Below are 11,139 nucleotides of genomic sequence, written 5' to 3'. Positions count from 1 at the left end.
ATGTATCTGACTGCTTTCCCATTTAACTTCTTTCTGTCTTTCTTTCATTTAAACCTTTAGTTTAGATGCTAAAGGATTGTCTGGAAGGATGGAATTTTGGGTAATATCCAAACCTATACTGACCTGGTGATGTGGCTGTGACCCTTTGGGGTCAGAGGAACACTTTGTTTATGTGAGCAGAGTTTTTAAATAACCTCTCACTGTACTGGACCTTGCTGCTGATTAGGAGTCAGAGAACTGGGATGGAATAAAGGGGACCGTGTGATTTCTTTTTTCAGCTTCTCGATAACCTGTGTGGGGGATCAGAAACACAGTTGGTGACTGGTCAGTGAGTTTAACTTCAGTGTTAACCATCAGTTTTGGGAGCATCTGCTCTCCCTTTTTCAGCCTGCCCTGATCTTGGCATTTTCAGTGAGAACTGCCCCTGGCCCACCAGGTCACACTAAGCACTGAAGTTAAATTAATAGAATGTTTTTTTTATGACCAAGTCTTATGAAATCAACTGAACTCCTTTGTTTTCTTTCATCTGAGCAGGGTTTCTAGTTTTCCAACTTGATGTGATCTCCCAGCTGGAACAAGGGGAAGAGCCATGGGTCCCAGACCTCCAGGGTTCAGAGGGAAGAGAGATCCTGAGATTTTCCTGCACAGGTGAGGAAACATTAAACCAACTCAGAATCTGTAAGTGCCTGAAGGAAACATCTGGGATGCCCTACAAAGCCCTTGGGGAGCTCTCTCAGTTCATTATTATCCCTAGCAGGGGTTGTATCCTCAGGGTAAATATAGTTCATGGCTTCCTATAGATCCTAGCAGACACCAGGCAGTAGCTTCCTCCCTTCCCCCTGCGTATTTGGATGGGATGTGAAGGCTGAATTCATCCCCCTCCTCTCTCCTATTTGGGGGAAGAGTTTGGGGGAGTTCAGCTCCTGATTTTTATTTGACCTGTCTTCAGCACTTGTTTTTGTTTGGTCTTCTCCTTTCCATCCCTGTCTGAGGTTTCTGTCTCTATCACAGCAGGTGATGCAATGGCATGTGAGAAAGGGGAGCAGAATTCTCAGCCTGAAAATGTTGAGCCAGTGGGTAAAAACAGAGCATTATCGCAAAGATGGAAAAGGAATGTGTCCAGGAGTCATGAGCAAGGAAAATCCTGGGAGATTCAGCACAGACCAGAAACAGAGCAAGGAAACCAGCCAGGGGAGAAAGTGGATAAATTTATTTCCTGTTGGGGAACTCAGAAGGTCCTCATGGAAACCACAACACAGCAGGATATCCTCAGGCGAAAGAGAAAAAATACATGCAGTGAGTGTGGAAAAACCTTCTCTCGCAGCTCAGCCCTTTCTGTACATCAGAGAATCCACACACAGGAGACACCCTACAAATGCAGTGAGTGTGGGAAAACCTTCAATCGCAGCTCCCACCTTATTAGGCATCAAACAATCCACAGAGGAGAGAGGCTCTATGAATGCCGTGAGTGTGGGAAATGCTTCACTAGCAGCTCAAACCTTTCTAAACATCAGAGAATCCACACAGGGGATAGGCCCTTTGAATGCCGTGAGTGTGGGAAAAACTTCACTCACAGATCAGACCTTTCTAGACATCAGAGGATCCACACAGGGGAGAGACCCTATGAATGCAGTGAGTGTGGGAAAAACTTCACTCACAAATCAGCCCTTTCTGTTCATCAGAGAATCCACAGAAGGGAGAGGCCCTATGAATGCAGTGTGTGTAGGAAAAGCTTCACTCACAGATCAGACCTTTCTAGACATCAGAGGATCCACACAGGGGAGAGGCCCTGTGAATGCAGTGAGTGTGGGAAAAACTTCACTCACAGATCAGCCCTTTCTGTTCATCGGAGAATCCACACAGGGGAGAGGCCCTTTGAATGCCGTGAGTGTAGGAAACATTTCAGTCACAAATCAGCCCTTTCTGTTCATCAGAGAATCCACACAGGGGACAGGCCCTATGAATGCAGAGAGTGCGGGAAAACCTTCAATCACCGCTCAAACCTTATTACCCATCAGAGGATCCACACAGGGGAGAGGCCCTATAAATGCTGTGAGTGTGGAAAATGCTTCACTAAGAGTTCAGCCCTTTCTGAACATCAGAGAATCCACACAGGGGAGAGGCCCTATGAATGCCGTGAGTGTAGGAAAACCTTCAATCGCAGCTCAACCCATGTTAGCCATCAGAGAATCTGCAAGGGAGATCAACATTGTAAAAATCTCTAGGGCTATCAAGACTTTCTTTTCTTTAATACTTTTCCTGATTCCCATATAGTAACTTTTAAAACTTTTTGAACTGTTTGCAGCACCATTATCCCTCAGCTTGTCCAGATGAGTGGCTCATTTTTGCCTTTTGCAGTTCACCCTCTTTTGAAATGGACCTATTTGTCCTTTCTATTGTCCCACAAGTAATTGGAGTGTGCTGTTCCTATGAGGAACCAGGGAGCATCACGTTTATACTATTCCTCCTATTGCAAAGTTATTGTTAGAGTCACCAGTGATACAGATTGTATCCTTGCCAGTTGTTCTCACATTGCTCTGGGTTGTGCTGAAGAGCAGTTATGTTGGGAATTTTTCAAATTATATGTAAATGAAGAGGAGCAGGGGCAGGAAAAAAGTATAATTACAGCTTCTGTGACACTGGAAGGAGATGGGGTGACTCAGAGAGTCCCTCCTTCCCCATCACTGCAGAACTCTTACCTTTTGCCTGAGCCAGGCAGACTTTATCTTCATCACATGCTATCCATCCACTTCATAAGTGTCATGTGATGAAGCATTCTCCGTTGTCTGTGTTTGCAGATGATGTTTTGACTTCTTTAATCCTATATCAGAGTCGCTATGACTGGAGATGAAAGTGTCAAAGACCTGGGATGGGAATTCAAATGGATCCCAAATACAGTGTTATTGGAGTTTAAATTCCAGGTTCCATCTATTGTAAAGCCACTTCTGGCAAGAGGGCTGTTTTTCCCTCATTGGGATGCTAGGATACTAAAAATGTTGTAAATAACATAACTGACTATTGAGACAGGGATGAGTGAAGCAGGTTTGAATGGATCAGAGGAGAATGTGATGGGAGACTCTCTTGTCCCAATTCTGAATAATCAGATGTAACCTGCTCTGGAATTTCACTTGACACTTTCTTTGTCATGTATTGTCTCTCTGTGATGTGGGTTTCTATCTTTCCTGAAGGCTGTTTGGTCACCCAATTGGATATTAGTTCAGTTTGATAGGATGTAGCTCAGATTTATTGAAGAATTTAAGACAATGACCCTTTGCTAAAGGCCTCATTTATGATTTCAGCTTTGCTTTTTCCCCATCCCTCCATGATGACATGGAGAAAGCTGAAGTGCAGTTCTATCAACAGGAGAGAACTCTCTAATTTACTGGACAGGCTAACAAAGAAACAGCAGTGATTTAAAATCTCCACTCAGAAATGGTGAACAACAGCAGAACCCCAACTAGTTGAAGGAAGTGCATCTGATCACAGTGTATTTCAGTTGTTTAAGGCAATATTGTCTCCAATGATCTGGGAAGAGAATTCCATGGTAAGTGGTTTTGAACTAGGCAAAATGCCCATGTGTTTGGTTCCCAAAGCATTTGTAACCCAGGCCCTACAGACGATCTCTCCTAGCTAATCCTATGGTATGGGAAATGCAGCCCCTCATGACATAGATGTTGAGGAAATAGAAGTGGAGTTTTTGGTGGAATTTATCCTTTGTAGGTGCTAAAGATGTGTATAAAATGAAACCAGTGTTGAAAATGTAATAGCTTCTGAAAAATAGCCATTTTTAATAGAATCTCCAGCTCTGGTAACTAACGAAGATTCTGATCCAGGCCTGTATCCAGTCCCTTCCCTGGACCTGTGCCACCGAATTAAAGAAAAGCTGGGCATGTTTCAGGAAGCCATTCCTCATTAACACTGCTGAGATTTTAAGTGGTTTTGTAAAGGATTCTTCTTCAGAGAAGTGTAAATGTACCCTATCCAAGACCAAGGATTTGGAAAGAGCTGAGGTTGAAAGAGTCCACACCCAGTTCTTGGTTTCCACCCCAGTAAAGGAAGCTATGGTGACCCAAGGAAAATTGTTTGTACAACTCCACTTCCTAGTTCAGTGTCACTGATTACACTTCCAAAGTATGCCAGGGTTAGATTGAGAACAGTCATCCTTCACTGTTTGGATGCAAAGAGAGAGTGCTTCATAGGACAGTCCTTCCCTGTGGATCCCAAACTGGCTGCCTGGTTGGGTAACAAGGACTTTCAGGCTGTAGAAATTATGGTAACCAATGAGGCAACAAATGTGTCAGCCTCCAATTTCAGACTTCCAGAAACACGCATGTTGAGTCCTGATTCTATGGTTTTGTGTCTGACGCTGTGGCTACACAATTAAGCTGATGTTGGCACAGCTGCACCAATGTAGCTGCGCTGCTGTAGCACTGCAATAACAGATGCTCTAAGCCGATGGGAGAGAGTTCTCCCATCGGACTTGATTAGTCCAGCCCCCGCAAGCGGTGGTGGCTATGTTGGCAGGAGAAGCTCTCCCGCTCATGTAGCACTATCTACACGGGGGGTTAGGGCTGTGTAACTACGTTGCTCAGCTGTGTGGATTTTTCACACCCTTAAGCAATATAGTTATCCCGATAAACGTCTTTAGTGTAGACCAGACCTTAGTTTTCTCTTGTGTTTTATGCATCTACATTACTTCTCTACCTCCTCCTACTTTGAAAGATTAAAAAGTGTGAAAAGAGAGGTATTTTTCTCCATGATGCAAACATTCTGACATAGAAGACCCCTTCTACCAACACATATGGCAGAAAATCCTGAGATATATGAACTCACAGAAGTGGTTGGGACAAACCACAATAAGAACCAGGGTTCAGTTGTTGGCAATGGGGATTAAAAGAAAACTAACATATATGACAAGAATTTGTGATCTTTGAATATGTTATTGTTACCAATTAAAATGAAATGATAGGTGAAGTTATTGGTTAAAGAGTAAGAGACTGTGTGATAATCTGAATTATTTTGGAAAACTGAAAGTTGTCTTGTTTTTGTGTTCTGTTAGTCGTACAGGAAATGATGGCTAATCTTGAAAAGTTAATTAGATTTAATTTACCCTGGTTCCTCAACTGTTGCTACAGCTCTACTGCCCATCAATCCAAAGACTGAGAGAAGTGGAGAGTTCCAATCATTGTCCTTTTAGTATCTTATTGTTCCTCTCTCTGTTTTTTGTGCTGGCCTTTCTATACTATCACTTTCTGCATTTGTTTAGTGGTAACAGTTGGTTTCCATCACTCATGTACATTTGTTTAAATCTCTATCCATTGTTAAATAAATTTTTTGCTTGTTCGATAACTGTACTCAGGTGCTGTGTGAGATACAGTAGAAATGGTCCACAGTAAAACTAGTAACCTTGGGATACTTGGGGAAGAGAGGATCTGGGATTTCACTGAGTATCTGGTGATCCAAGCTGGACCCCAGAGGGGGACACATTGAAGGAACTCAGGGTTAGGGTGGCTGCTGTAGCTCAGAGGAGGGCGCTTGAGTTCCAGCAGGCTGGTGAGTTTGGTCACTAACATCCAAATGGAAAACTCCCTCTTCCTTGTGGCAGGTGGCAACAAGGAGACTCACAGCCCTCAGCACCCTGAGAAGGGTCATAATGTGTCTCTGTGTTGATCCACCTGTCAAATCCACACAGGGAAAACTCCCGATAGCACAGAACTCTGCCCTATGAAATCATGGAACATGTGCTCTTCGCTCTCTGGGTACGTCTAGACTACCCGCCGTATCGGTGGGTAACGATCGATTTCTCGGGGATCGATATATCGCATTTCATCTAGATGTGATATATCGATCCCCGACAGTGCTCCCGTTGACTCCGGAACTCCACCAGTGCGAACAGCGGTAGCGGAGTCGACAGAGGGAGCCGCAGATGTCAATCCCACGCCGTGAGAGCGAGAGGTAAATCGATCTAAGATACTTCGACTTCAGCTACGCTATTCACGTAGCTGAAGTTCTGCATCTTAGGGTACGTCTACACTACGGGATTATTCCGAATTTACATAAACCTATTTAGCAAAACAGATTGTATAAAATCGAGTGTGCGCGGCCACACTAAGCACATTAAATCGGTGGTGTGCGTCCACGGTCCGAGGCTAGCGTCGATTTCTGGAGCGTTGCACTGTGGGTAGCTATTCCATAGCTATCCCATAGTTCCCGCAGCCTCCCCCGCCCCTTGGAATTTCCGGGTTGAGATCCCAGTGCCTGATGGGGCAAAAATCATTGTCGCGGGTGGTTCTGGGTAAATGTCGTCAGTCACTCCTTCCTCTGGGAAAGCAACGGCAGACAAGCATTTCACACCTTTTTTCCCTGGATTGCCCTGGCAGATGCCATAGCATGGCAATCATGGAGCCTGTTTTGCCTTTTGTGACTATCACCGTATGTGTACTAGATGCCGCTCGCAGAGGCAATTCAGCAGCGCTACACAGAAGCATGCTTTTGCTTTTGCATGACAGCAGAGATGGTTACTAGCCATACTGTACCATCTACCATACCATAAATTGGTAATAAGATGGTCATGGTTACCAGTCCTTTTGCACTGTGCCATTTGCTGCTGTCATAAGTGCCCCTGGCCGATCAGCCAGGGGCGCAAAAGCCAAAATTGGGAATGACTCCCTGAGTCAATCCCTCCTTTTTGGTATCTAAAAATAGAATCAGTCCTGCCTAGAATATGGGCAAGTGTACTAGAGAACCACTGTATCAGAGAACCAGAGAGCACAGCTGCTCTGTGTCAGATCCCACAGAAATTATGAGCTGTATGCTATTCACAGGGGATGCTCCTGCAACAACCCCACCTGTTGATTCCGTTCTTCCCCCAGCCTTCCTGGGCTACCATAGCATTGTCCCCCCACTTGTGTGATGAAGTAATAAAGAATGCAGGAATAAGACACAGTGACTTGTTAGTGAGAAATGAGTGGAAGGCAGCCTCCAGCTGCTATGATAGTCCAGACAGGACAGTAAGGTGTGTGGAGGAGAGGAGCCCAGCATCCCGCTGCTAGTCCAGGGGCAATTGAATCTTTTTTTTACACATGAAGGGTGGGGGCTGATGGAGCTCAGCCCCCTGTTGCTATGATGAGGATGGTTACCAGCCATACTGCACCATCTACCAGGAAAAATTAGGGCCAGGCACCCTTGATCGACCTAACTGATGCTAGTCGGCATGGTTACCAGTCCTTTTGCACTGCCCCATGTGCCAATAGGCTGATGATGACGATGGGTATCAGTCTTACTGCACCATCAGCCACCCATGGCGGGGAGGGGGGGAAGCAAAGATGTTGGTGTTGACGGCTGCAGCATCGCGTCTATGTGCAGCATTCAGTAAAGATAGGGTGACATGTAAGAGTCAAGAGAGGATTGTTTTCCCTTTCACTTCTGGGGGTGGGTGGGTGGTGCGTAAATTGCCGAGCTATGCCCTGACCCACTGCGGACACTGTGTTTGACCCTAGAAGCATTTGGAGCTCAGCCAAGAATGCAAATGCTTTTCGGAGACTGCAGGAACTGTGGGATAGCTTGAGTCCTCCAGTCCATGAGCGTCCATTTGATTCTTTGGCTTTCCGTTACGCTTGTCACGCAGCAGTGTGCTGAGTCCCTGCTATGGCGTCTGTTTGGAGATTTTTTAGAAATGATTTTGAATTTCGTCTTCTGTAACGGAGCTCTGATAGAACAGCGTTGCCTGCCCTTACTGCGATCACGTCCGCATCGTCCATGCGGGAGCTCTTTCTTTATTTTGATTTTTAACTGCATCACCACACGTGCTGATCGGAGCTCCACGCTGGGCAAACAGGAAATATTCAAAAGTTCGCGGGGCTTTTCCTGTCTACCTGGCCACTGCATCCGAGTTCAGATTGCTGTCCAGAGCGGTCAGTGGTGCACTGTGGGATACCGCCCGGAGGCCAATACCGTCGATCTGCGGCCACACTAACCCTAATCCGATATGGTAATACCGATATTAGCGCTACTCCTCTCGTTATTGAGGAGTAGAGAAACCGGTTTAAAGAGCCCTTCATACCGATATAAAGGGCCTCTCAGTGTGGACGGGTGTGGCGTTAAATCAGTTTTACGCTCCTAAAACCGGTTTAAACGCCTAGTGTAGACCAGGCCTTAGATTGATCCCCCCCAGTGTAGACCAGCCTTGTGAAAGCATGTAAAGAATCCAAGTGCTAGAGGATAGGCTTTGGGTCCAGAGCGACCTAGACAAATTGGAGGATTGGGCCCAAAGAAATCTGAGGAGGTTCAACAAGGAGAAGTGCAGAGTCCTGCACTTAGGATGGAAGAATCCTATGCACTGCCACAGACTGGGGACTGACGGAGTGAGGGGGGTTTGATAGCAGCCTTCAACTACCTGAAAGAGCAGCATTGTGGGCTTTCTCCTGGCCACGTTTGCTGGGCTGGGCAGGCAGCCTGGAGGCCTTTCTAGAAGAGCATTGGGAACTGAATTAGAAAAAACAATGTGAAAACCAGAACCTCAGGTTTAGACTCATTTATTTATAATATTAAATCTTCAATTCTAGTGTCACAATCAATACAATTGCTTCAGCCTGATAAGTCTTCCCTTTGGGAAACTTAACTTCTCTCCAAGGGGAGTGGAGAGAAAGCACTTTTCACAGTCCAAGAGAGACAAGGCAGGTGAGGGTAAGAGCTTGCAGAGGACCAACCTCTGTTGGTGAAAGAGACAAGCTGTGGAGCTAACCCAGTACCCTTCTTCAGTTCTGTGTAGCCTGGAAATTCGTCTCCTCCATAACCAGCAGTTAGAACATACGAACAGCCACACTGAGTCAGACCAGTTCATCTAGCCTCTCCCGAAAGTGGCCAATGCCCGGCGCCCCAGAGGACCCCTGGGACCAACATGGATACAACACCACCACAAACAAGATTAAAAGTCAATGCACAGGGGAGAAGCATCTTGTGTTTCATTCCTTATGTTCTAGTCCCATCGTGTGGCTATTTCCTTTTCTTCCTTTCTGTTAAAAGCTTTGGTGTTTTGCACAGAAACATTATTTCCCCAGGAGAGACCCAGGAGTGGGGGCTGCATTCCTGTGCCAAACAGTCACTGGAAGGGGGCAGACAAAGGCCTTTAGGATGAGGCATCCGTCACTGTCAAAAGATCATCTCCCTCCTGCAGGTCACTGGCAGCCTGAATTGTTCGTTATCCTCCCAGCGTCTGGGGCTGGAATCAGCACTACCCAGCCCCTCTGTATGTAGCAGGAACAAACACAAACCTGGTCTTTAAAACAAGCTGTCCCCTTCCTCCTCAGGGAAGATTTTTCTGTGATTGAAGTTGAGCTTCAGTTCCCCTCTCCTGGGGCGGGGCAGGTGTGGGGCCAGCTCCCAGTGAGATCTGTTTTCACCTTTGCCCCCTTTCAGTCACCCTGGGATCCTAACTCTGCTCCCAGCTGCCAGGCAGCTTCCAGCCCATCCACCCTGCTCACTAACTCTGTGGTCATGTGTCACCCCATTGCCAGCACACACAGCCTGCAGGAAAGCTACTCCTGCCAGATGCATTGGGGGTATAGTGGTGTGTGTAGGTGCTGTCCAAACAGTTGATCTGGGTTTGATTCCCAGCCAATGCGATAATGGCTTTTCTCTTCTGTTGTTTCCTCATCTGGAAGTGGTTTAATTTCAGTCACATTGTGTTACAATCACATCCAAAGAATGAGGCAATAAATGTGTCAAAGTCCAGCAGGTCATATAGGATGGAGGCATCCAAGGGGCTGGAATGTGTCATCTGAGAAAAACAGAACCCTTGGAAACCTGCATCTCCCATCCCCTGGCCTTGCGAGTTATGATTCCAGCTGCGTGAGCTGTTTGTATGATGTTCCTGCATGAAGTTTTGAGTCAGTTATTGCTCCTGCAGATTCCTTTGCTGTTACAATTATAATGACATGAACAAAAGGGAGGCACAATAAACATAACCCCCAAATTGCAATACAGGCGGGGAAAGAGACGATCACGGTTAAGCCAAACACGTCAAAATAAAAATTAATACAAACAAGGGGAGAGGGAAGAGATCAGGTATGTGGAGATCCCCTTGATATTTCAACACACATTGTTAGAATCAAAGTTCAGACTTGACACTGGAAAACCCGCAACTACCTGTCTCTCTGAACACCTGTGATGAGCAAGATGGAGTTGGGACACCTGTTCTGCTTCAATCATTGATTGTCTCTCTGTTCTCTCCTTCTTCTCCCCCCAATTCCTTGTCTCCAATGTCTCTGCCTTTCTCCTCTTGCTCCCTCTCCCCTGCCCTTTCCCAGTGGCAGCAGCTTGCAGGGCTTCTCCCCTGGTAGCTGGTGCTCATTATAAATCAAATAAATCAAAACACTTCCACCTGCAAGTGGATTTAGCCCAGGACCCTCAGAGTCAGCAGCTGTTACCCCCCCCCTCAGCTCTCTGCTCAGGTGTGCTAGCGCTGGAAGCCTCCTGTTTAGATCCTAAAATAGCGTTTTGGACCGGACATTGTAGCTCCACCGTTATTTTATTGAATTGCTTCAAAACAGCAAGTGTAGAAAGTCTCCTGAATGCCAGGCTCTCTGCCATGGAAACAGCTGCCCCTGCTCTGCAGGAGTCTGTGCGTTCCACACAGCAACGTACACACCTGCTCCACACTGAAGGGGGGTCAGACAGTGACGGTAACGCAAATCTTCAGACTATTAACCCAAGTCCCTTCCTTTCTTTAACCCAGGACATGCCAGTCACCTGTTAGCCATGGCGTTATCTTCACCTTCAAATACCTCTCAGGACATTGAACAGAGGAAGTGAACCCCCTCCCCCGAATGGCTCCCTGTACCTAGGTACCAAACCTGCCCCTGGAGACTGTCTGGTTTTATACTCTTAGAGCTTTTTCTCTTCAAACCCCTTATCCCAATCTCTGGGCCAACCTCCACATTTCAGAGTTTAGAATTTACTCTCATCACCCTCCTATGGCACTTTCCATGTGACTGAGACAAAGCAAGTCGGGGAAGCTCCATGGCTAATGAAAACCGATGCTCTGGGTCAGGCCTGAACTCATAACCCCAGCAGTGCGCCTCCCTCAGTAGCCAGTTGTACCCCTGTAGGTGGGAAGTAGGCAGTTACCTGTGTCTGTGA

General features: G+C 46.4%; 1 protein-coding gene across 1 annotated transcript in view; it reads left to right on the top strand.

Moving 5' to 3' along the window:
* Positions 1-1,340: 1,340 nt before the first annotated feature.
* LOC123356619 (zinc finger protein 135-like) overlaps positions 1,341-11,139 on the top strand; it is a gene marked incomplete at both ends in the record, with an annotated part of 37,559 nt that continues 27,760 nt past the window's right edge. Inside the window, 2 exons of the mRNA XM_044999980.1 lie at positions 1,341-2,211; positions 4,570-4,583. Coding sequence (XP_044855915.1) covers positions 1,341-2,211; positions 4,570-4,583 — 885 coding nt within the window. The remainder of the gene's footprint in view (positions 2,212-4,569; positions 4,584-11,139) is intronic.

Source organism: Mauremys mutica, chromosome 26 (assembly GCF_020497125.1).
Source record: "Mauremys mutica isolate MM-2020 ecotype Southern chromosome 26, ASM2049712v1, whole genome shotgun sequence".
Taxonomy (NCBI): domain Eukaryota; kingdom Metazoa; phylum Chordata; order Testudines; family Geoemydidae; genus Mauremys; species Mauremys mutica.
The sequence above is the reverse complement of the archived record's forward strand: the minus strand, read 5'-3'. Positions and strand labels throughout refer to the sequence as shown.